Genomic DNA, 26,953 nt, shown 5'->3' on the forward strand with positions numbered 1-26,953 from the left:
ACAAGAAAGTTCCATTTCCACCTTCTGAAAGCCAACTAGGTCCAGCATCGGCAGTTCTTACTATCTCTCGGTCCACAAATGTGGTCTTGCCAAGAATGCCCACATCCTAGATGTTAAAAGGGACATTTTCCCCCTTTTTCATTTAAATTCAATGTTAAGGTTGATCTCAGTTTCCTTGAGATACAGGAGGAAAAGTTGGCAAAACTCCTCATTCCTGATCACTGGGTGCTGTTTATTTTACTTGCCAGAAGATGGATGTATGTAGCTATCAGGTGGGCTGAGATGGTTAACTTACACTGTGGTTGTACTATCTCGGCTCACACTGGAAGAACGGCTTTTGGACAGCACCAGAAGGATGTCAAAAATCCTGAAGGGTAATTTGGATGAGTGAGTACAGGAGCGGGACTAGGCCATTCAGTCCTCCAAGCCTGCTCTTACATTTGATAAAATCATGGCTTATCTGGCTGTGGTCTCAACTGAAAATAAAACATGGAGATCACAGTGGCTCAGGCAGCATCCGTGGTGAGAAAGCAAGTTAACGTTTTGAGTCCAGATGATTCTACCTTATCTACCAGGAGTCTAAATCAGCCTTAGAAAGCTGTTGCCGTCAGGAAAAGGCTTTATAACGTGTTGGCATTCCCTTGGAGCCGTTAAAGACTTACACTTCTAAAAGAGAGACTCGTGAGACCTAACTGGAGAAAAGAATCACCCCCGTGGGGATGAAATGGCCTCCTGTGTCGATGTCCTCAAGGCCTCTGACACTATCAGAACTACAACTCCCAAAAGGCACAGAGACGGCGACAGCTTCGTGCGCAGGCGTTCTCGCCCGGTTGGGAGGGCGTTAGTTGCCCGTCCCCTGGACTTCTCCTGTAATACCGCCCCCGTCGTGTTGCCCAGCAACTAGATCCGGGTCCACGGTCGGGAGCAGCTGACACTGTCCGGAGCGAGTGAAACTGACACAGTGAGAGGTTACAATGTAGCGGAACGCGCTGACTGGACGCAGCGGGTGAGTTACAAAGTGTCAGTTTCATTATCTTTTCAAAGTGGATACTTTTTGTAGCAAGGGAAGAATCACTGCTCCTTGGGGTCTTTTTAAAAACTTAATAGAGCGGTTACTTTGACTTGAAATCCAATTTCCCCAAAGCTCTAGAGTGCTGGGAACCCCCGCGATTCTGGTATTTTATTTTTTTAAAAGAAAAGTGGAGACGAGGAAGGCGCGCGGGGGAGAGCGAGAGGAAGAAGGTAAGAGGCGGTGAGAATTGCGTGAGTACGACTTCGTAAATAGCGAGTGATTCATCGCTCAGCCTGGCAGGAGAGAGCGCCTTCGGGATCGTGACGAATACAGCAGGCTCCGCGCCGACCTTGTCCCCTCCTCTCCAGTTTAACTCTGCCGGGACCGTTCAGAAAGACAGACAGAGAGAGAAAGAGAGAAACATTCTGGGAATGGGGTTAGAATCAAAGCAGGTTGGAAGTTTTGCATCCGTAGTGAAAGTTCCTGAGGTACGGCCCCTCAGTGGATTCAATGCTCAGATCGCAGCCGAGTCGCCAGTGACCAAAGTAGGTCAGACTAGAGTGACGGCGACTGTTCGGCTTTCCGTTCTGTCTTGTGCCTGTCACTGCCGTGCTCCATGTTCCCAATACCTCATGGGTGCTAGGTTTTCACGTATTGGCCTAGATTGCTAGACTTCAATTTTACTTTATTCAGCAATCTTAACCACCACGTCCCCTTCTCTATCCCTTTCTCTCCCATTCCATTCTCTTTTGCCCTCGACGCCCCCTTTCTGTTAATGCTCCCCCACCTCCTTTCTGTCGTTGCCCCTCTGTATTGGTTAGCCCCCCCACCCTCCAGACTCTCTTTCTCTTCATGGTCTCAACTCTTTTCCCAATCAATCTAATCAAAACTATGTAGATTAAAGTATAAATAAATGGTTAATTAAATACAAGGGGATTCAATAAACAAAGCTCAAGATTAGGAAAGATGTGGCATAGTGATCATGGCCTGGACTAGTAATCCAGAGGCCCAAACTAATCTCTGGAATTAGGGTTTCAAATCCCACCACAGCAACTAGTGGAATTTAAATTCAATTGTTTTCCCCGTATTCATTCACGGGACTAGGGCATCACTGGCTAGGCAGCATTTATTGCCCATCCCTAAATGCCCAGGCCAGTTGAGAGTCAACCACAATGCTGTGGGTCAGAGTCACATGTAGGCCAGACTAGGTAAGGAAGGCAGTTTCCTTCCCTAAAGAGCATTAGTGAACCAGATGGACTTTTCCTGACAATCGACAATGAATTCATGGTCATCGCTAGACTCAATAATTCCCAGAGTTTTTAATGATGGAATTCCAATTCCACCATCTGCTGTGATGGGATTTGAACATTATCTGGGTCCGTGGATTAACAGTCTAGTGATAACACCACTAGACCATCAGCTCTTCCTCCCACCTGCTCCTTAACAAAATATATAATTAAAAGTAATCCTAGCACAGACAATAAAACTTTATCTGGTTTACTAGTGATCCAAAAATGTGTAGATTAGGTGGATTGGCCACACTAGATTGTCTGTGGTGAGCAGGGACATCTAGGCTAGATGGATTAGCCATGGTAAATACTGGTTTACAGGGATAGGGTAGGGGCCTGAGACCGAGTGGAATGCTCTTTGAAAGGTAGGTGCAGACTCAATGGGCTGAATGGCCTCTTTCTGCTGTGTAGGGATTCAATGATTCTTAATCAGCTACCCTAATCTGTGACTCCAGGCACAGCAATGTGATTGCCTCAATTGTCCTCTGAAGTGGCCAGAGAAGCTGCTCAGTTCTACCAAATGACTTTTTAAGAAAAAAGTGAAACTGCATGATCATCTGGCATTAAACTAGGCACTGGAAACAACAATGGCACCACCAGCCAATTGGGAGGGCCGACCCATAGACAAGTAAATAACATCCTGACAGTCACACTCATCAAACCATACCTGACAATGTCCCAGACACCGCCATCACTATTCCCAGTGTTGGTGGCACAGTGGTATACAGTTAGAAAGGAGTTGTCCTGGGAGTTGTCAACATTGACCCACATCCCATGAAGTCCTTATGGCAAACTTAGGCAAGGAAACATCCTGCGCGTAACCCGTTATTGCTCCCTTCCTCCATCTCATCTGATGAATCAGTACTCCTCTCTGTTGAGCACCAATTTCAAGAAGCTTCGATCACCATCTCCATCAGTAGCTCAGTAGTACCACAGACTGAGCTGATGCAGTCCTAAAGGACGTAGCTACTAGACAGGGTCTGCAGCAGATGGCAATGGAACCAATAAAAGGGAAAAGCCTACTTTACCTCATCTTCACCAATCTACTCATCACAGATACATTAGTCCATAACAATATTCCCCGCCACAATATTACCATGGGATACTGAGTGGGACACTGGCTATGGTAAAAGCTGTGGGTCTTATGCTTCAGAACTAGCCGCATTCCTATCCAAGGTATTCCAATACCCAATTTGGGTAAATGTCAGTGTTATGTGGAAAATAATCTAGGTATGTCCTGACCACAAAAAACAAGACAAATCCAACCCACCCAGTTACTGCCCAATCAGTTTACTCTCATCATCAGCAAAGTGTTGAAAGGGGTCTTGACAGTGCTATCAAGTGGCACCTACATAATGTTAACCTGTTCACTGCCCAGTTTGGGTTCTGCCAGGGTGACTAAGTTCCTGACCTAATGAAGTCTTGCTTAGTCCAAAAAGAACAGATGAGGTGAGGATGAGTGCTCTTGATACCAAGCCAGTATTTGACCAAATGTAGCCTGAAGGTGGCATAACAAAACTGTAGTCAAGAGAAATCAGGAAGAAATCTCACCACTGGTTAGAGTCATACAATGCACAAACTAAACTGGGTGTGGTGTTTTGAGGTCAGTCATCTTAACCCAGGACAATGTTGCAGGCATTCCTAAGGATAGTGTTCTGGATCCAATCATCTTCAGTTGTTCAAAAATGTGGAAAATTGTTGGTATGGTGCTCGATGGTTAGCGCTGGGTTTGATTCCAGCCTCGGGTAACTGTATGTGTGGGGTTGCACATATTCCCGGTGTCTGCATGGGTTTCCTCAGGGTGCTCTGGTTTCCTCCCACAGTCCAAAGATGCCATGATGTGGAGATGCCAGTGTTGGACTGGGCTAGGCAATGTCAGAAGCCTCACAGCATCAGGTTATAGTCCAATAGGTTTATTTGAGAACACAAGCTTTTGGAGTGCTGCTCCTTTGTCACTTCACCTGACGAAGGTACAGCACTCCAAAAACTTGTGATTTTTTTTTAAAAAATAAACCTATTGGACTATAACCTGGTGGCGTGAGACTTCTGACTTAGACCAAAGATGTGCATGTTAGGTGATTGGCCATGCTAATATTGCCAACAGTGTCCAGGGATGTGCAGTGTAGGTGGATTAGCCATAAGAAATGCAGCATTACAGAGTTTGAGTTGGGCGGGGATAGGGGTCTGGGAGCGATGCACTTCTGAGGGTCTGTGCGGACTCGATGGGCTGAATGTCCTGCTTCCTCACTGTAGGGATTCTATGAATCAATGACCTTCCTATCATCATAAGATCAGAAGTGGGAATGTTTGTGATGATTGCACTACATACAGCACCATTCATGACACTTCAGGTACTGATGCAGTCCACTTTATAAGCAGCAAGACCTTGGCATCATTCAGGCTTGGACTGGTAAATACTAAGTAACATTTGTGCCACATAAGTACCAGGTAATAACCATCTATGAATAATTGTATTATGTGGAAGTGCAGCTGTTGTGGTGGAGTGATAGTGTACCTACTTCTGAACTAGGAGGCTGGGTGCCCAGAAAAACTTGAGGAAATGCTGCACTGCTGATTTTTCCATCTTTCAGATGAGTGAACAAACTTTGCCTCCATTTTTCCTTTTTGGGGACACTTAAAAAAAAAAAATACTGTGATATTATTTTCAAGGAAATCAGAGCATTATCCCTGGTGTTCTGGTTACTATATATTTCTCAGTCAACATCATAAAAACAGATAATCTAGACATTACGTCTCTCCCAGCTATAAGAACCGCAAGAACTGCAGATGCTTCTGAAGAAGGGTCACTGGACTTGAAACGTTAACTCTGATTTTGTCTTCACAGATGCTACCAGACCTGCTGAGCTTTTCCAGCAACTTCTGTTTTTGTTCCTGATTATCGAAGCGTGTTGTGAGCAAATGTCCTATCCTGTTTCCTACAATACTTTTTGAACTGCAGTCCTTGTTATAGTTCATTGACTGTAAAATATTTTGAAACATCCAGTGGTCAGGAACTGTGCTATAGATATGCATTCTACAACTGCCTCATATTTTCTCTTATCTTTTATGAAGAAAGAATAGAGCAGCCAATCCTTCATCGTATATTATTCCCTTAACCATCTGCAGTTACAGAGTGCTGATAAAAATATCCCCATGTACCCAAGCATAAACTAACGCTGAGCAACACCAGAAATATTAGGACAGGTGATCAAAAAGGTGCTCAAAGAGAGTTTTAAGGAAAATCTTTAAAGGAGAGAGAGGATTAGAAAGGGAATTCCAGAGTTAGGCTGACGGGGGCTCTGTGTTCAACTATGTAATTTTCCTTGTGAAAGAGTGGAGTGAATCAGTCCTGACTCATGTGTAGGCTCCTCTCCTCCACTTACATCTCCCACTGATCCCTTCAAACTCCTCCAGGTAGAAATGTCAGTTATCCTATTAACACCTTGCATCCCTGTCCCTTCTGTAATCTGCAGTTCCAGTTCTTACAATTAAGTATCACACAATAGTTTGTGATAAAGATTTATCCAACTCCACATAGATTAATTAGCTGAATGCATGGCAAACTGCCCAAAAAAGAAAGCAAAAACTTGGACTTTGGAATGAGGAACTCAATACTATATTTTGCAGCTGATATCAAATTTAGAGGAGATGGATGTACAACTAGCACTGAGAAAGAAGCAACAAAATAGAAGACATTAGAAAGTTTGCAGTTAGCAAATTAACATAGATTACTGTAAAGATGCGCTTTGGTTGGAAACACAGGGAAATCACATGGCTTAGAAAATAAGGAATAGAAATTGAAACTGACAGAACAGCAAAGAGATCTAGGAATGTTGGAGAACTAAAAGTAGCATTGCAGATCATTAGAACAATGAAAATACCAATGTGATATTTCTACAGATATATAAATCAGAAGTAATAAAGTTATACTCTACTTGTATAGTATCCCAGTCAGGGTGCACTTAGTGCTATGCACACTCCTATCTCCATACTATAGAAAGGATATGGAAGCATTGGAAGAAAGAGCATGAAAATATTTACAAAGATGACACATGAACATAGAACAGTACAGCACAGTACTGGCCCTTCGGCCCACGATGTTGTGCCGATCTCCTCCTACTAAGATCAAACTACCCTGCATATTACTAGATTTTACTATCCTCCATGTGCCTATCCAAGAGTTGCTTAAAAGTCTCTAAAGTATCTGACTCCACTACCACTGCCGGCAGCGCATTCCACACGCCCACCACTCTCTGTGTAAAGAACCTACCTCTGACATCTCCCCTATACCTTCCTCCAATCACCTTAAAATTGTACCCCCTCGTAATGGTCATTTCCACCCTGGGAAAAGGTCTGTGACTATCCACTATCTATGCCTCTCGTCATCTTGTTCACCTCTATCAAGTCACTTCTTGTCCTTCTTCGCTCCAATGAAAAAAGCCCTAGCTCCCTCAACCTTTCCTCAGAAGACCTGCCCTCCAGTCCAGGCAGCATCCTGGTAAATCTCCTCTGCACCCTCTCTAAAGCTTCCACATCCTTCCTATATTGAGGCGACCAGAACTGAACACAATATTCCAAGTGTGGTCTAACCAGAGTTTTATAGAGCTGCAGCATAACCTCATGGCTCTTAAACTCAAATTCCCTGCCAATGAAATCCAACACACCATACGCCTTCTTTACAACCCTATCAACTTGGGTAGCAACTTTGAGGGATCTATGGACATGGACCCCAAGATCCCTCTGTTCATCTACACTGCCAAGAATCCTACCATTAACCCTATATTCTGCATTTAAATTTGAATTTCCAAAATGAATCACTTCACACTTTTCCTGGGTTGAATTCCACCTGCCACTTCTTTGCCCAGCTCTGCATCCTGTCAATGTCCCATTGCAACCTCCACGCTGTCCACAACTCCACCAACCTTCGTGTCATCAGCAAACTTACTAACCCACCCTTCCACTTCCTCATCCAAGTCATTTATAAAGATGAGTTGAAAGGTTACAGCTATTTGGGAAAGTAAGCTACAAATTAGCTTTGGTTGGAATGAGCTGCCAGACAAGTGGTAGAGGTGGGTACAATTACAACATTTAAAAGCCATTTGGACAGGTACATAGATAGGAAAGGTTTAGAGGTTATGGGCCAAATGCAACCAGTTCAGTTTAGGAAACCTAGTTGGCATGGACATGTTGGGCTGAACAGTCAGTTTTCATGCTGTATGACATATCAGAAATTGGAAGAAGTGCAGTAGAATTTTATGGGATAGTTAAGTGTTGCTGGACTGAAGGGAAGAATGTACAAGGCAACTATGAGACCAGCCAAGTTATAGAATGCATAAACTTGGGCAAGATGAAGAAGTGGAGCTATGACTGGATATTAATGCTATTAGGATGCTGAGATGTGGAACAATAAGAAAGAAAATCAGAAACCAGAATATGGGAGTGAAGATTGTGTTGAAGAAGTGGCTGACAAGAGATGAGAAGATGTCATGGTCATGGGTTAGACAGGCAATGAGAGAGGGGAAGTGTGATGAAATGGGTGGGTGGCATGGTGGCTCAGTGGTTAGCACTGCTGCCTCACAGTGTCAGGGACCTGGGTTCGATTCTAGCCTCGGGTGACTGCAGAGTTTGCACGTTCTCCCCATGTCTGCATGGGTTACCTCCCACATGCAAAGATGTGCATGCTAAATTGCCCATAGTGCCCAGGGATGTTTAGGTCAGGTGGGTTAGACATGGGAAATCAGGGGAATGATTCTGGGTGGGATACTCTTCAGAGGGGCAGTGTGGACTAGTGGGCTGAATGGTCTGTTTCCACACTGTAGGGATTCTATGATTCTGAGTGATTAAGATGAAACTCTTAGGAAGAAGAGACCAAGTGGAAAGTTATGGTGAAGAAATGAAAATACAATGGGTTTGGAATTAAAATGGGTGTCTGACAGGAGTAAATAGAGAAGGATAATTGACCAGCATTGTGGTGACCCAAAGTAAAATGGGAGAAGCTGACTGAAGATAAAGAAGACATCCATTGGCAAAGCTTCAAGTTGGGGCTTTTTTTCTTTGAGGAGACCTGATACATCTAGTCTGTAGTACAGAAATAACCCTTTGGGCCCAATTGATCTGTGCTTTTATTTCTGCTTCTCTCACCTTTCCCCATGAAATCCTGTCAGCATCCCCTTCTATTCCACTTTACCTTGTATGTTCAGCCTACTCTTGAGTACATTTGTGCTGTTTGCCTCAACAACCTCAATGGTATTGAGTGATCATTGTCAATGCCATGTCAGTAAAAAAGTTTCCCCTGAAAGCCCCATTGGATTTACTAATGTCTACTTTATATTTATAAACCCTAATTTTGATCTCCACAAGTTGTAAAAAAAATTCTCCACTTTTCCCCTGTAAAACTCTTATAATTTTAAAGATCCATAAGGAATCCTTCAGGCTTTCATCATAGATTGAGCCTCTGAGTTTCAATGTTATCCCCATAAATATGTATTTTGTATTCTCTCCAATATCTTATATATAATATGGCAATGGGGGTCAGTTAGCACAGTTGGCTGGACAGCTGGTTTTGCAATACAGAGCGATGCCAATGGCACGGGTTCAATTCCTGCACCATCTGAGGTTACTATTGAAGGACTCTCCTTCTCAACCTCTCCCCTCTCCTGAGGTGTGGTGGCCCTCGGGTTAAACTGTCATAAGTTGTCCTTGAATGAGAGAGCAGCCCTGTAGTCTGACAGGACTATGGCGACTTTACCTATAATACTGGCAATATAAAATCTTTTCATAATATGGAGATCAAAATTACACAATACTGTATACATGAATCAGCCCATGTTCTATACAATCTGATATAGAGCTTTTTAAAAGAACATAAATTGGTGTTGGCACAGTATATGCAGACAGAATGTTTCAACAGCCATCACTGCAAATGGTTGAGGCAAATAGCTTAGATACTTTCAAAAGGAAACCAGATGAGTTCAGAACAGAATAAGCAATAGAAAGATGCCCTTAAGGGGTGAGATGGATGAAATGGAAAAAAAGGTATGTGTAGAGTAACCGAACTGTCTGGCTTGCTTCTCTGCTGTAGCATTGTCATATCTATTTCTGAGTTACAGATCTCAATATATTTTATTGAAACAGGGAGACCAAAATCTCACACAGCTCCAGATGTGATTTTACCACATTTCAGTTTGAAATGAGCCATTGCTTAGATTCTGAGTGCACGATGTAAAATTCACGTAGCTCCCTCATGTTTTCAGTGAACTGGCGGGGCAGCCAATGAAAACACCTTTCGTACCGAGATAGTAGATGCTGGAGAATCTGAGATAACCAGGTGTAGAGCTGGATGAACACAGCAGGCCAACTGACGTTTCGGGTCTAGACCCTGAGCTTTCCTACTCCCCTGATGCTGCTTGGCCTGCTGTGTTCATCCAGCTCTACACCTTTCCTACCGAGCTCCATTCTTGGTTCCAATCAGGTTGAAGGCCACATAACCGGTCAGTGAAATCAAAGACACGGGGTGATCGAACAATGAAGTCAGGTTTGCCACCCCTTCCCCGACATGTTCCGATTTTCAGTATGTTTTTTTAAAATTCCTCCGTCCTTCTTTATTCATTCATGGGATGAGGGCGTCGCTGGCTAGGCTGCATTTCTTGCCCATAGGGCCATAAAGAGTCAACCATATTGCTGTGGGTCTGGAGTCACATGTAGGCCAGACAAGGTAAGGATAGCAGTTTCCTTCCCTAAAGGAACATTAGTGAACCAGATGGGTTTTTTTCCAACAATCGCAGTCATCATTAGATTGTTAATTCCAGATATTTATTGAAATCAAATTCCACCATCTGCCGTGGCGGGATTCGAACCCCGGTCCCCAGAACATTATCTGTTCTCTGGATTAACAGTCCAGCGATAATACTACTAGGCCATCGCCCCCCTGTTTGTAAAGATCCGTAAGGAATCCTTCAGGCTTTCATTATAGATTGAGCCTCTCAGTTTCAATGTTATCCCCATAAATATGTATTTTGTATTCTCTCCAATATCTTTTAGATAATACGGCATTAGGGGTCAGTTAGCACAGTTGGCTGGACAGCTGGTTTTGCAATAGAGGAATAAGATGGGGCCATTCGTCCCTAAGAGCCTATTCTAACATTAAGATCGTGGCTGTTTTACATCCCATTCATCCATCTGTAATCCTTGCCCTTTGATACTCTCACCCACAAGCATCCCTATGTCTCAGCCATGAACACTCGCAGCTGGGTTGATTATTTGTTAATTATCCTGTTCTATCATCGTGATATGGGATGAGTCAGCCGTGACTCGCGTGTAGGCTGCTCGCTCAGCCCCCACGGGTCCATAGTCTCAGCCAGTTCGAAATTTACGTCGTTCCATTAACTCCTTGAGTTCCACCCTCCGTCCAGCGGTCCTCTGATTCCGAGCTATTCTGAAATCTGCTCCTATTTGTGGCAGTCAGGGCTTCTCTGTGTAGAGAATGCCCCGAGAGCTCTGATTCTGAAGTCACGCCGTGGGAAAGGACCCTGAAAACTAGTTAGTTTTTTTTTAAAATCTGATGCCTAAAAATGCTGGATTTTATGAATTCACAAACTGCTCGGGTGGGATTTGAATCTTTTGACACCTCCAGGTTACTTGTTTGGAATGAACGGGCTCTGATTGTAGCTAAGCTGCCAGTTTATGAATTCGGGAATAATTTGTTTTTTAACTATCTCCTGTGCCGCTTGATGAGTAGGAGGGTACCGTCTCTGGGTCACTGAGTGTGTGACTGAACGGCAGTGAATAAGCCGCTGCCGGTTAGAGGGAGGGATCGAGCCGGCTCACTTTCAGTTTCACTTCCTGTGTGTGGGGGTTGGCTTTACTCTATATCATGTGATGGGAAGGCAGGGCTCTCTCAGCTGCTGTTTGACAGGAACTAGTCGGCACTGATCCAGCAGTTCGGGGTAACCCTGGTAGGTATGTAAAGTCTTTTATATTCTTGACACGTTTTGAAGAGAAGTTACGTGAATAAGTGAAGTTGAAAGGAACATTGGATTGAATGAAGGAATCCTGGCAGGATTGGAGGGCGCTAAAACGTTAGTATGGATAAGTTGGACCCAATGGCCTGTTTCTCTGCTCTTTATAGTGGTTAGCTTAAATCTTCGGGGGCAGTGGGAAGGCGCAATTTTTCAGTCAAGAAATTCCAGGTTGATGTCCTCTTGTGCTCTCTGTATTTGGGATTGTGACTAAGGCGGTGGAGATTTTCCTTCTCTCGCTGTATATCTATCTATCTGTGTCTCCGTCACTGACGATTCGGGGTTTCCACATTCCAAGTTGTTCTATAGAGCGGGAGATTTTGTTTTAAATCTGCTCCAGGTTTTATCTACAAATTGCTTTGAAAGCCCAGCCTAACATTCTCCGCGATCAGTCAGGTCGAGATATCACTGTGGTTTAGGAGGATTTGAAACTGAGATTTCGGTGTTGAGGGCTGGACGTGTCTGTAGATCCCGTTCTGAGTGGCTATAGGCGAAACTGGTTTTTATTTGGGCAGGAGGTGGAGGGTCTCTCAACTTCCACCGTACAGGCTCTGTCAGGAGAGCATCTTTGACTATTTTAGACAAATCGTACTCGTCCTTTAAATTGGTCCATTTCTCTTGTCTCTGGAAACCTCCAGTGTTTTTTTTTTGACTATCTGTCTGTCTTTCTCCCTGTTTCCTGGAACGGTTGCAACCCTTCTTTTTCAGATTTCCCTTAACCCTAATTAATGTTGTTCACGCTAGTTTACAAGTACCTTCTACGGCGAGGGGTGTCGCAATGGACGAGACACGCCCCCTCGGTCTGTGACTGAAACCGGAATCTGAACCCTCGGATGGAGAATCAAGTGATCTGTGGCTCGAGGAATTGATGTGATATAAAGCCCATTTATGTATCTACTTCACTGTCCTCCGCCCCGTAGGTGTCCCACAGGAACTAAAAATCTCTATACAGGAGACACCCTCAGTTTATCTCTCAGCACTCCAGTGATGTATGTTGTTTAAATATAGGGTCTACGGACAGCCAATATGTAGACTGCAGGCCCCTAGAACAGCATCGAGATAAACGACAGGATATTTTGTGATATTGATTTGTGGGATAAATGTTGGCCCAGAATATCGGGTGGACCCCTTTCCTTCGTTTGAAATGGGATTTTTTACGTCCATCAGAGGGAATGTCTGACCTCAATTCAACGTCTCTGACAGAACAGCACTCACTCAGTATCGCAGCAAGGCTGTTATTGTTGAACTCTGGGATGGGGCTTAAACCCACAACTTCCTGAAGCAAAAGTGCTACTCACTGAGAATCAGCTGGCATCCATGAGAGTCGTTTTAATTTCTCATACAGGTACCTTGTTGAGAGTCAACGCTGTAAAGAGGAGTTTGAATTATACGCTGTAAGGATGTGTTGTAAATGATAGAGGTGTAATATATTGCTTATTCTGCACTGCTACAGGGAGGTGTTCGCAGGGCAAATGATAATGCACTTCTTTATTGTACATAGGAACACTGTTAATCGAGGTAAAAGAAACACACCCGATCTTTAATTAGTGTTGCGGTGTAGAAGGCTGTGAACAAAAACACAGGCAAATGGGACGAGTTTAATTTGGGGAAACCTGATTGGCATGGACGAGTTGGATCGAAGGGTCTTTTTCCATGCAGTTGACTCTATGCTCACTGTGAGAGACTGATCATCCAACCTGATCTATCTAGGGTGATGGCACTGCAAACACTCTAAGTAGCCGCAATTTGTAACCTTTTAATTCATACCCATAGGATGTGGCTGGGCCAGCAGTTATTGCCCATCTCTAATTGCCCTGGGGAAGGTGATGGCGAGTTACCTACGTGAACTAAATAAAAACCGAAAGAACTGAGGAAGGGTCACCAGACTCGAAACGTTAACTGATTTGTCTTCACGGAGCTTGGTGAATCAGACTCATGAGCTGAATGAGAGATAGTAGGAACTGCAGATGCTGGAGAATCCGAGACAACAAGGTGCAGGGCTGGACACTGCAGGCCAAGCAGCATCATAGGAGCAGGAAGGAAGGGCTGAGCTACAACTTACCTACACGAACTGTTATAGTCCTTCAGGTCCTTCACCTACAGTGATATGAGATTGAGACGGTCACTTCAAGCTGCTCTTATAGTTTGCTGGGGTGGGCAGGGAAAGAGGAGGCACGTTAGTTTCCCTGTCACGGGAATGCTGGGGAATACGAGGTATGGAGGGCAGCAATGAGTTAAATACGAACCGGCTCATTGGTTAGCACTGCTGCCTCACTACTCCAGGGACCCAGTTTCAATTCCGGCCTCGGGCTACTGTCTGTGTAGAGCTTGCACATTCTCCAGGTGCTAGGTTTCCTTCCACTGTCCAAAGATGAGCAGATTAGGGTGGATTAACCATGCTAAGTTGCCCATAGTGACCTGGGGTGTGTAAATTAGGTGGGTTAGCCAAGGGAAATCCACTGTCACACAATAGGCGGGCGGGTGTGGGTGGAATGTTCTTCGAGAGTCGGTGTGGACTTGTTGGGCTGAATGGCCTGTTTCTATATTTTAGGGATTCCATGATTCTAGGCAACTCTGTCTCTTCCAGGAGCTACTTCATTAAGATTGTCTCCCACAATCTATTAAAGCTCAATCCTGGTGTCCCTTATCGTAACATGGAACCACAGGAAAAGTAGTTCCTCATTTCTATTGAGCTTTGCACAATCGCTGGACTTCCCAAAGTGTTTTACGGTCAATGAAGTGCTTTTGAAGTCTGGTCATAATCATAATGTAGGAGACACAGCAAGCTCCCCAAACAGCATGCTGATAATGAGCAGAGAATCTGGTTTATTTTCCGAGATAAAAACATAGAAAATAAGAATAGAAATAGGCCATTCAGCTCATGAGACAACAAGGTGCAGAGCTGGATGAACACAGCAGGCCAAGCAGCATCATTGGAGCAGGAAGGCTGACGTTTCGGGCCTAGACCCTTCCTTCCTGCTCCTATGATGCTGCTTGGCCTGCAGTGTTCATCCAGCCCTGCACCTTGTTGTCTCGGATTCTCCAGCATCTGCAGTTCCTACTATCTCTCATTCAGCTCATGAGTCTGATTCACCAAGCAACATGATTGTGGCTGATGTTCAGTCAATGCCGTAATTCTGCTTTCTTTCTGTAATACTTATTCTCTGGAAATCTATCCTTCTTCAACATTTTCAGTGACTTTGCTTCCACGGCCATCTGTAGTAAAGAATTCCGCTGGTTCAACAGTCTGAATGAAGAAATTTCTCATTTTATGGCTTACCTCGTATCCTGAGATTATTCCTTCTTGATCTTAACTCCCAGCCATGGAAAAAGATGTTGAATAGGGATAAATACATGCCGAGAGTTTGGAGAAATCTCTTTTTTTTTGAGATTTGTACAAGAATAAAGAACAGAGGGAGCCTCACTTTAAAGTCTCATTCAACGAATGTCACCTCTGACATTCTGCACAGAATGACACGTGAATATCGGTCCAGATTGATATTCTTGAGTCTATACCATGGCTGATGCAACTATTTAGGGACGATTAAATCTAGCAAATTTATCCTCAGGTCCCAAAAATCAGTCCAGTAAATTCAAAGGGACTCGTTTAACATTTTCATCTCTCAGAGGACGCCTCCAACAATGCAGATATCCTCAGTCCTGCCTGGGTTCTTGTTAAGTCTGATCGGGGAGCGGGGTTCAAGTCTCACTCTAACCTTCTGAATTGGGGCAAGGATTTTTCCCTGGCAAAACTTATTCCTAAAGCTACAGTATCTGTAATCTGAGATAGTAGGAACTGCCGATGCTGGAGAATCTGATATGACAAGGTGTAGAGCTGGATGAACACAGCAGGCCAAGCAGCATCAAAGGAGCAGGAAAGCTGACGTTTCGGGTCTAGACTTTTCTTCAGAAAATTTCTTGTTATATCAGTGTCTATAATCTCTTAGCTTTGATATTCCCTTCTGGTTTAATTAAACCACTTTTTCTTAAAACCTCATCCCCTCGGCGCTCCTCAGAGTTCCCTGAAAGATTTTGTTGCCAATCATGTGGCAAAGTTAGGTACCATTTAATAAAATAATTACATAGGAATTTGGGAAGAACTAAAGTTTTCTCCTTTTTAGAAAGGAGAAGGCTGTGGGCTGATCTAAAATTATGAAGACTTTTGATAAGGTAGATGCAGATATGATATTTCCACTTCTGTCAGAGACCAAGACAAGGGACAAAAAATATAAAAGTCATTCATCGATCTAATAAGGAATTCAATGAAAGTCTTTGGTGAGAATGTAGAACTGCTATCACCAGGAGTAGATGAGGTAAGAGAAATGAATTTGTTTTAGGGAAGTTTGATAAGGGTGAAACGGGTAGAATGATTTGCTGATAGGGTTAGGTAAAGGGGGATTGGGAAGAAGCTCATGTGCAGCATAAAGGTTGGTATAGATTCACCTGGAGCCAAATGGCTTGGTTTTCTATGCATACCTTGCAACCTGACTCAAACTAATCCAAATTCTCCCCTTTGCTTTTAGGTGTGAATGGGTCTGAAGATAAGGCCTGAGAAGCACGGACAACTCTTTGGTTTGTGAATCTTTCAGAAGCAGCCAATGGCTGCAATCAGGTGTGTTTTTAAAAAAAAACTTTGGACGCAAAATTGATTCTTGTATAAAGTAGGTAGAATGAGCAGTCAGAAATGAATAACTATCCATTTCTTGAAGAGAAAGGAGCTTGTGTGTTTATTCTGCAATTTATCCCCTTCCTTTGTCAGGACACTTGCTTCCTGTAATGGGGTGGGGAGGGGGGGAATAATCCAGCAAGATGTTCTTGAGACAGCAAGAAGCTTAATTTGCCTGTGGACAGTCAAGATTTACTCCCCATTAGTTTGGAATGTCACATAAAAGTAATTTAATTATTAAAAACCTGCAGGCTACATAATGTCAGCTGTGGCTCGGTGATCAGCCCTTCTATCTAAATCAGAAGTTCCTAGCTTCAAGTCCATCACCAGGATCTGAGTTCAAAGCCTAGGCCAACACTCCTATTTAGTACAGAAGAAGCGCTGTCAGATGAGCCACCTTCTGGATGAAACATTAAACAGAGGTCCTGTCTACCCTCTTGGGTGGACGTTAAAGATCCTATGACACAATTTCACAGAAGGGCTGGAGAGTTTTCCATTGTACCTTGACCAATACCCTGACTCAATATTTTAAAAAAAAATTATATTGCTGCTTGTGTAAGTTTGTTGCTCATGAACTGGTTGCCATGATTCCTATATTACACAGTGATGACACAAAGTATTTTATTGACTGTAAAACACTTTGGGACATCTGGTGGTTTGAAATTGTTATATAGGGAATAGCAAAATTTTGTCTCATCAATGCTGGACTTTTGTACCTCTACTTTAGCAGCTTCCAGCAAGTAGCCAAGGAGGAATATGGCAGAACCCAGGAGTTAACAAAAGATGAATTCATGACATCTTTTTTGCATTGTTTTTGGTAACTGGTTATTTCTACACCTAGAATGTAGGGAAATTCTGCCAATTAGTAATTTTTACACTATGAAATATTACAGATTTCAGTACTTTAGTTAAATCCTCCCCCTTTTTAGAATGACACACAAGCTCAGTAAACTCGTCTTACTGATGAATTTGTTTTGTATAAATGCCATTCTGTGACTGGTGCAAATTGTGTGGTTCCTTATTTCCATGGAGGACCTAAAGGAAATACATTTGGATATGTTCTGATTTTATTATGTCTCATTTATTTCACAATTCATTTGATTTTTATTTTTTCTCAGCCTGCTCAGAGATGTTGATACACACCTCACAGTGCCAGGAACTCAGGTTCAATTCCAGCCTTGGGTGACTGTCTGTTTGGAGTGTGTCTGTGTGGGTTTCCTCCGGGTGCTCTGGTTTCCTCCCACAGTACAAAGATGTTCAGGTTAGGTGGATTGGCCATGCTAAATTGCCCATAGCATCCACAGATGTGTAGGTTATGTGGATTAGTCATGGGAAATACAGGGTTACAGGGATAGGGTGGGATGCTCTTCGGAGAGTTGGTGTGGGCTTCTTGGGCTGAATGGCCTGTTTCCACACTAGGGATTCTATGACCCTCTATAAATGCAAAGTTTGTTTTAGGGTACAGTAATCTAGTGGTTCTGTTACTGGGTCAGCAAGTTTGAGCTCATAAGTTCAAATTCTACCATGACAAATTCTAAAATTGAATTCAATATTTTTACATTTTATTTTGGGAACTAAACTGAAATTGGCAATAAATATTGTGAGGTTGTTGTTTGAAACCTAATTGTATCATTAATGTCCTTCAGGGGAAGAAACCTGCCACCTCTGCCTGTTCCTGTCTAACACTAGATGTTGATTCAATGTTCTCAGGACAGTAAATGTTGAGTGGCTTCCGAGATGCAGGTCTCAACATGATTGCATTTTTGTGGTTATTCCACATGGTTTTGTCCATGCTAAATTGCACACAGCTCAGTGAAGGTCGTTAGACAGCCAGCGGTCACTGGAAGCGAGCAATGATTCTCACTTGTATCATAAAACACCACAAGGAATCTCACAGAAATATAAATTGGGCAAAAGTTAATACCAAGCCAAAGAAAGAAATATTACACTAGGTGATCAAAAATGATGCATTTTTTAAGAAATGTCTTAAAGGAGGAAAGAGAAGTTTAAGGATGTATTAAAGAATTTAGGACCCAGGCAGCTGAAGGTATGGCCAACAATGGTGGAGTGAAAGAAACGGGGGGTGTGTGAAAGACCAGAATTAAAGGAACATGCATTTCTAGCAGAGTTTCTGACAACAGATAGTGATGGTGAGGAACAGAATATAAGCTCCCTTGATCCTCTTCCCACAGGGGAGCAGTGTCTTTAGCAAGCTGGGGCCAGAGGGCAGATCCAGAGGAATGGGCAAGGGACAGAGAAGAAGGAGCAGAAAGTCAGGACTTGAGTAGGATGCTCCTGTTGCTGGCTAGAAAACCAGGAAGGGGAATTGAAACTGGTGTGCAATTACTGGATATCTAGCCAGGCTGACTGGCACATCCCTCAGTGAGAGAGGAGGAGGAGGAGGAGGGAGGTGTGGATGGGGACAGAGAGAAAGGCAGCAGCCAGGAGTTGGTGCAGAGTTCCTGACTCGTGGGTTAGCCTTGCAGAGTCAGGGCCATAATTGGTGAAGGTCAAAGTCACTGACAGAAACTAGAAAGCTGGGAAGTGGTAGAGGAGACCTGATTGAATGATCTGTACAAAACTTCAGTGCAACAAACTCCGAGAAGCAATACCTCTCTTTTTGGCCTGGGCGACAAGGTCATCAGTGTCACGTGGTAATGGGAAATTAACTGTAGGAGCTTCTGCAACTGAACTCATTACCCAGCTGGTTAGAGATCAGGCGTTAAGCTCTACAACAATATCCTCATGGATCCGCAAAATTGGGCATTCATCATTTGTAATTTGTTTGTTCATTTAATTTAAGTTTTCCCATTATTGTCTATCAAGATTCACGATCAATGTAATAAAGAATCCCTCTCTTATCATCATTGTGTAGTGCATGTGTTTTAATCATATGAACATGAAATAGGAACAGAAGTAAACTATTTTGGTCCTCGAGCCTGCTTCAACATTCAATGAGATCATGGCCGATCTGTTTGCATTCCAAATGTCACATTCTCATCTACCTATAAGTCTGATTCCTTTGCCTAGCAGGAAGCTATCTACGCAAAAACAGAAATTGCTGGAAAGCTCAGCAGGTCTGACAGCAGCTGTGAAGAGAAATCATTGTTAACATTTCAGGTCCAATGACCCTTCCTCAGAACTCAGACCTGCTGAGCTTTTCCAGAAATTTCTGTTCTTGTTTTTGATTTGCAGTATCTGCAGTACTCTTAGATTCTTAATTAAAAACCATCTACTATCGCCTTCAAAAATATTCAATGACCCTGCTTCCACTACCTTCTGAAACAAAGTTCCCAAGTCCTTCAACCCTGAAAAAATTTCTCCTCATTCTGGACCTAAAAAGGTGTCCTGTATATTTAGAACAGTGTCCCTTAGTTCTGAACTCCCTTACAAGAGAAAATATCCTTTCCATATTCAGGATCTCGTCTACTTCAGTCAAGTCACTGCTCACTCTTTTAAATTTTAGTAGAAACGAAACGAGACTGTCCAACCTTTCCTTGTAAGACAGCCTGGTGGCATGATGGCTCGGCAGCTTGCATCACTGCCTCTCTGTGCTAGGAACCTGGCTTCAATTCCGCCCTCGGGCAACTGTAAACACATTCTCCCATGTCTGCATGTGTTTCCTCCCAGTCCAAAGATGTGCAGATTAGGTTGATTGGCCATGCTAAGTTGCCCTGTAGAGTCCAGGGATGTGCAGGCTAGGTGGATTAGGTATGGAAAATGTAGGGTTACGGGGATAAGGTAGTGGGGTGGATCTGGGTGGGATGCTCTTTGGAAGGTCAGTGTGGATTCGATGGGCCAAATGGCCCGCTTCCACACTAGGGATTCTATGAATCTAACCTACTCATTGCAGGTGTCAATCTAGCAAATCTCCTCTGAATCACTTCCAATGAATTTACATCCTTCTCTAAATAAGATCAAAACTGCACACCCTATTCACAATGTGGTCTCACCAATTCCCTGTGTAACTGAAGCATAACATTCTTTCTTTACGTTCAATTCATCTTGTAATAAAGGGATTGCATCCCATTAGCCTCTTGCATGCTGTACCTCCGTAGCAAAGTTTTCATGAATCAGAACAGCTAGATCACTTCACATCTCAAAATTCTGCAGTCATTCTCTGCTTAAGAAATGTTTTGTTTTTTCACTCTTCCTGCTCAACTTCAAATTTTCTCCCATTGTACACCATCCCACTTACTCAAACCTATCCGTATCCATCAGCAAACGCCTTATTATATTTTCTTAATACTTTCCTATTTCAGCGGTTATGCAAAATTTTAACTCCCGTGCCTTCACCCTTCTCTTCTAATTCATTGATGTAAATAGTAAAAATTGAGGCTTCAGCACCAACTCCTGTGGGAGTCGACTTGTCCCATCCTGTCGATCAGAAAAGACACATTTATAAACAGTGTTTTCTGCCAGCTAAAAACGACACTGCACCATATGTTTTCTTTTTCCAGCAATAATTGGAGTAGGCATGCAGCAGTTGAATAGCTAGCCACACCAACTGGCAACACCACTTTAACCAGACAAGCCTCCTGAAGTAAAAGAGAGCAGCAAAGAGTTTAATTAGGGACATGTACAGTGCAGACCTAAGGCAACCACAGCAGCTTAAAAGATAGGATGTTGTCGTGGAGCGAGCCAGCAGCTGCAGGAGACATAAGTGCATGATTTGGGCAAAACCCTGGACTTTGAAAATCCATAAGGAGTGAAAGATCTCCTCTCTGTCTGGAATGCAAAGTAATTGGTGTTACGTGATCATGGGAACTCAGTTGTAGGAAGTCCTCCAACTGAACTTGCTACCTAGTTGATTAGAAATCAGGAGAGTATTTCTATAATGATATGCTGATGGATCTGCAACATGTGGGTGAACATCCATTGTAAATAATTCATTCTTCTAAGTTACGTTTTTCCATTTGATATCTGTAAAGATGGTCAATGGAATTTTAAAAAATCTCTTTTATAATCTTTGTTCAGAGTATTTGTTAATTGGTTTCTATCCACCAGCATGTAACGGGCAATGTAAGTCAACAAAAATGGGGTGATGGCATTTGGTTCAACTTATGACAGCACTGAACTTCATAGGCTGTCGGGTGGTTAGGTTACAAGTACACTGAACAGTTGAGTTTGAAAGTAGGGAATGGTGTGAATGAGGGTTTCAGAAGCTGATGGGCAGAGATTGGCGATATGACAGGTAGAAACAGGTAGTCCTCCTGATGGAGAGAATAAGTGCACGCCTCTGTCTCAAATAGGGTGCTGAAGATGCAAAACATTTGGTTCAGACTCAGTAGCCAAGAAGAGAGACAGGATCAATAACAAGGAAATGGATTTAGTGGTCAGTGACAGAAAACAATGGTTCAGTTTATCCAGTTGTTAACTGGTGTAAATCTGTGCACTTCCATGACCGGCTGATCTTTACTTTGATGCTAGTTCTAGCACCTTGACTGATCTACCTCAACATAGACTGGGGTCAACCTCCTGGACTGAGTGACAGTATTGCAGTGGGTAGACTAGACGGGATTGAAGTTCATAAGGAGGAGGTGTTAGCAATTCTGGAAAGTGTGAAAATAGGTAAGTCCCCTGGGCCGGATGGGATTTATCCTAGGATTCTCTGGGAAGCTAGGGAGGAGATTGCAGAGCCTTTGGCTTTGATCTTTATGTCGTCATTGTCTTCAGGAATAGTGCCAGAAGACTGGAGGATAGCAAATGTTGTCCCCTTGTTCAAGAAGGGGAGTAGAGACAACCCTGGTAATTATAGACCAGTGAGCCTTACTTCGGTTGTGGGTAAAGTGTTGGAAAGGATTATAAGAGATAGGATTTATAATCATCTAGAAAGAAATAATTTGATTAGGGATAGTCAACACGGTTTTGTGAAGGGTAGGTTGTGCCTCACAAACCTTATTGAGTTCTTTGAGAAGGTGACCAAACAGGTGAATGAGGGTAAAGCGGTTGATGTGGGGTATATGGATTTCAGTAAAGTGTTTGATAAGGTTCCCTACGGTAGGCTATTGCAGAAAATATGGAGGCATGGGATTGAGGGTGATTTAGCGGTTTGGATCAGAAATTGGCTAGCTGTAAGAAGACAGAGGGTGGTGGTTGATGGGAAATGTTCATCCTGGAGTTCAGTTACTAGTGGTATACCGCAAGGATCTGTTTTGGGGCCACTGCTGTTTGTCATTTTTATAAATGACCTGGATGAGGGTGTAGAAGGATGGGTTAGTAAATTTGCAGATGACACTAAAGTCAGTGGAGTTGTGGATAGTGCGGAAGGATGTTGCAGGTTACAGAGGGACATAGATAAGCTGCAGAGCTGGGCTGAGAGGTGGCAAATGGAGTTTAATGCGGAAAAGTGTGAGGTGATTCACTTTGGAAGGAGTAACAGGAATACAGAGTACTGGGCTAATGGTAAGATTCTTGGTAGTGTGGATGAGCAGAGAGATCTTGGTGTCCATGTGCATCAATTCTTGAAAGTTTCCACCCAGGTTGATAGCGTTGTTAAGAAGGCGTATGGTGTGTTAGGTTTTATTGGTAGAGGGATTGAAATTCGGAGCCATGAGGTCATGTTGCAGCTGTACAAAACTCTGGTGCGGCCGCACTTGGAGTATTGTGTACAGTTCTGGTTGCTACATTATAGGAAGGATGTGGAAGCATTGGAAAGGGTGTAGAGGAGATTTACCAGGATGTTGCCTGGTATGGAGGGAAGGTCTTATGAGGAAAGACTGAGGGACTTGAGGCTGTTTTCGTTAGAGAGAAGAAGGTTAAGAGGTGACTTAATAGACATACAAGATGATCAGAGGATTAGATAGGGTGGACAGCGAGAGCCTTTTTCCTCGGATGGTGATGGCTAGCACGAGGGGACATAGCTTTAAATTGAGGGGTGATAGATACAGGACAGATGTCAGAGGTAGGTTCTTTACTCGGAGAGTAGTAAGGACATGGAATGCCCTGCCTGCAACAGTAGTAGACTCGCCAACTTTAAGGGCATTTAAATGGTCATCGGATAAACATATGGATGATAATGGAATAGTGTAGGTTAGATGGGCTTCAGATTGGTTTCACAGGTCGGCGCAACATCGAGGGCTGAAGGGCCTGTACTGCACTGTTATGTTCTATGGGTCACCGGGAGCTGCAGCGTTCTCGATGAAAGGCTAGAGCCTTCAATCTCCCACCCTTCTTCATTAATTGATTGTATCTGACCTTTCACTTCCTCATTTCCCTCTCACCAAAGCCTCAAAAACCCCAAACAGGTAAAATGTGGTATACTATATTCCCTGTTTACAATGCAACCACTCTACACTGGAGATACTGAACGCAGATTGGGTGACCGTTTTATGGAATACCTCATTCAGTCTGCAAGTGTGACCCTGAGATTTTGATTGTTTACCACTCCTGTCCTGTCCTTGCCTCTTCAAACTGATCTAGTGAAGCTCAGCGCAAACCTGAATCACATCATGCCATCTTTTAATTGGGCACTTTATAGCTTTCTGGACTCAGCATTGTGCTCAACAACTTGAGAATAACTACAGCTCTGATTTCCCAAAGATAAGAGCTGTTGGTAATTTTTCTGCTTTTCCCACTTCCCTTCTTGGACCAAATTTTCTTCGTTATTCCTTGTCCCATTACCATCTCCTTTTGCTTTCCAGCATCATCCCATTAGTCACTCCTGCACTCTCCATCATTTGGTTTAAATGATATTTTGAGATTGTGTTTTGAAAACAGGAAACACTGGAAATACCCAGCAGGTCTGGCAATATTGGTAGATCAACATTTCAGATTAATGACCTTCCAATAGAACTAAAGCCTCAAACTCTCTCTTTATCAGTAGATCCTTTTAGACCTGCTGAATATTTACGGAATTTCGTACCTTTATCACAAATCTCTCCCTTTAATTTTCTTTCCCTCGCCTTGCTTTTGTCTCTGTCTCTTTGCGTTAAAAATTGCTAAATCTCAAAGTTTTCCTAGTTATAATGAAAGATTACAATGTTTACTCCACTTCTCTGCGTAGTTGCTGCCTGATCCTGGTGAGGATTTTTTTTAGCATTTTCTGTTCTGAGGGTTGATTAGTGTCTTTTTGTTTTGTGCAGTTTCCCGTTGGGGAAAGGAGTGAAGCGGAAAGGCCACGAGGATGATGGGCAGACTGCAGCAGAATGCACCCCACAAACCTTCCACTGCGGCACGCTGCTAGACATCTCGCTGCTTAAATTGCATCAGAACTGTGTTCTGGCTGAGCGCAACCTACACCGCTCAGTGCTGATCGCCAATACCCTGCGCAGGCTGCAAGCGGAGATCCACTGGGAGAATGGCCGCAATGAGATGCTCAACGAGATGCCACTGCAGCCACCTAAGCAACCCACCAGCGGTACCAACCAACCTGTCTCCAAGATGGGAGAGGAGATAACTGACCTAAACAACAACCTTACCAGGGCACCATCGCCGAGCCTCACGGAGGCACCCTTCTGTCTCCTCTCTGGTAACGACAGCTCACTGTCCTCTGCCATCTCCACCATCCTTCAGGACCTGGACTTTGTGGAGGACCTGAGCCCCCCTCCAGGCCAAGCTCCTCCCGAAGATGACCACCTCTTGCCGCTGAAGCCAGCGAGCCCGGATCCCCGGGCGGAGCCCAAGCCCCCCGATTCCATCTTCGGGGCCTTTGAAATTGCTGACTCGGATGACTTCCTCATCGACGGTTCTCTCGACGCAATCTTTGAAGACATTGACACCTCAATGTATGATGTCCAGCAGGGCTTCCCCGCTGGGGCCTGTCCCACTATCCAGCCCATCAAAGCTTCACGAGGCACCCCTTCGGCAAAACCCCGCAACAGCCGGACAGACTTTACTGAGTTAGAAAATCTAATGGATCTTCTTGTCGGTTGACACTTTGTGCAGGGGATTTATTCCCTTTTTATAAACTTTTGGAATATTAACTGGTGTTGTTCCAAAACCCAAAAGACTTCGATAAGAATTCCCTGGGCTGCTGTTCCACCACCACCACACTCTTTCCCCGCCCCCCACAACTCTTTCTCTTTGCGGAGTTTCTGCCCTCTGAACATTCTCCTCTATAAGAGTCCCTACTTTAAAGCCACTGGGCTCATACCTTTTCCCCTGAGGAAAAGACAGTTTTAGCTTCTGCTGGCAGACAATCCTACACATGGATGGAGACTGGATATGCACACAGGGAGGCAAAGGAATAAAAGTTTGCACTCATAGAATCAGATGAGGTTGGGTAGGAGGAGACTCATATGAAGCATGGACACCAGCATAGTCCAGTTGGGCCGAATGGCCCGTCTCTGTGAAATTTCTGAGATACTGACAGGAGAGGTGGTCTGCTCATTACCTTCATGTCAGAAGCAAAGTGAATAGAGAGTTCGGTTGGGCTGTGGAAATAGGTGCAGATGACCTACTTGTGTGCATCCAAGCACCACCATAGTGGGAGGGGTAATTAATTGGTAATAAGACCGATTGCGAAGTTTCAAGAAGGCAGCTCACCACCACCTCAAGCACAATTAGAGATGGGTAAGAAATTCTATCCTTGTCAGCAACATTCCCTCTAAGTTTGCACGCATGTAGCTGTGCTGAGGGTCCATGCACAGCAATTGATGTGCCACACTGCTTGCAGCATCAATTTCTAGTTCTGAAAGTTGCTGCTATATACGGATCTCGGAGTTCCGTGCAGAAGAACAATGTACAGGGAGCAAGGCATGTTAGTGAAGTTCACATCATTATTTTTCTAAAGAGAAGTTCCCCTCTCCCATTTTCCATATTTCTAATGCCCAGTTGAATAGCTCATGCCTAATTTTAACTTTTCTGTATGTATGTTAATACTGAGATTCTGTACATATAATGTGTGTATATATTTTGTCCTCTGCATGCCTTAGTTACTCCAAGTTGTTAACATTTGAACACTTGCCAAATGTCGACAAGGGTCTGGATAAAGATGCAATGTCATTTGATCTATTTATTTTGCAATGCTTTTTTTTTGCCTCTCCTAAAGGTGCTGACTCTCAATGGTTATGGGTTGCTCATAACCAGAGTCTCTTTGAGGCACATATTCCACAGGCCCCAGCTCTTCCTGGGGTATAGGTTTCATAGACCCTGATTCTCCCTGGGGTGTGGGCTCCACAGTGTCTGACAAGTTTTTTTATTCCTCTCCCCTTGTTGCCCCTCATCGAGGTGCTCTGCCTGTCACTGCCTGTTCTTTTTGACAGTGATGGCACTGGTAATATTTTTCAATGCTATAACTTTTACCCAAAGGGGACATGTCACATGCCATCTTCCTGTTGGAGGTGGGATGGATGCAGATTGTTCTGGCACACACTGCGGGCAGAGTGTGCCAGCGTTAAACCTCATGACCAACAGTGATCCATCCAATGTATTTATTGAGCAGCCAGGCAAGATTTTGGGGCTTAATCTTGGGTGCGAAAGGACATGGGCTCTGCTGGCTCTGTTCCTGTAAGGAACAAACACCAAGGAATCATGGAGACACTCAGATTATAACAGTGAAGCTGGGCTTTGTTCCCTTTCTTTATCCCCTTAGTGCCCAGGCCCTTCCTGAATCTGTTCACATGTGGGTCATTCCAGTCCTTCTTTCTTCCATGCCTGCTTTTGTCAGCATTACCTAAATAACAAAATTACACTGTGCTGCTTTTGAGCTATACAGAATTAATTTAAGAACAATAAACATTTGCCTTTTGATGTTTCCTGCGTTGTTTCTTTGGTTCCTGGCCGTCATTTCTCACAGTTCAATGGTTTACTCTCTTGGTCAGACAACTTTTCACCTCTGACCCCTTGACATTGTGCCTCAAGAATGCAAGATCTGACTTGTTAAAGGGTCGCAGGATGGTTCTTACTCTCAAGAACAAATAAATGTTTGGGTGGGGGTGGAAGAAAACCAAAGAAGTGCAGATGGTAGAAATCAGAAATGAAAACCGAAATTGCTGCAAAAACTCAGCAGGTCTGGCAGCATCTGTAG

General features: G+C 43.7%; 1 protein-coding gene across 3 annotated transcripts; it reads left to right on the forward strand.

Moving 5' to 3' along the window:
- The first annotated feature begins 894 nt into the window (after nucleotides 1-894).
- LOC109926913 (SERTA domain-containing protein 1-like) lies at nucleotides 895-26,676 on the forward strand. Of its 3 annotated transcripts, none has more exons than XM_020526778.2 (3): nucleotides 895-1,006; nucleotides 15,842-15,930; nucleotides 24,069-26,676. In XM_020526778.2, exons 2-3 carry the CDS (start codon nucleotides 15,917-15,919, stop codon nucleotides 24,856-24,858), a joined length of 804 nt encoding a protein of 267 aa, XP_020382367.2. In that variant the 5' UTR covers nucleotides 895-1,006; nucleotides 15,842-15,916; the 3' UTR covers nucleotides 24,859-26,676. The 3 variants fall into 3 exon arrangements, with proteins under 3 accessions (XP_020382367.2, XP_020382368.2, XP_048474361.1); XM_020526779.2 differs by lacking the exon at nucleotides 895-1,006 and adding an exon at nucleotides 11,155-11,259; XM_048618404.1 differs by lacking the exon at nucleotides 895-1,006 and adding an exon at nucleotides 11,222-11,255.
- Nucleotides 26,677-26,953: the final 277 nt, after the last annotated feature.

Source organism: Rhincodon typus, chromosome 39, assembly GCF_021869965.1.
Source record: "Rhincodon typus isolate 14 chromosome 39, sRhiTyp1.1, whole genome shotgun sequence".
Taxonomy (NCBI): Eukaryota; Metazoa; Chordata; class Chondrichthyes; order Orectolobiformes; family Rhincodontidae; genus Rhincodon; species Rhincodon typus.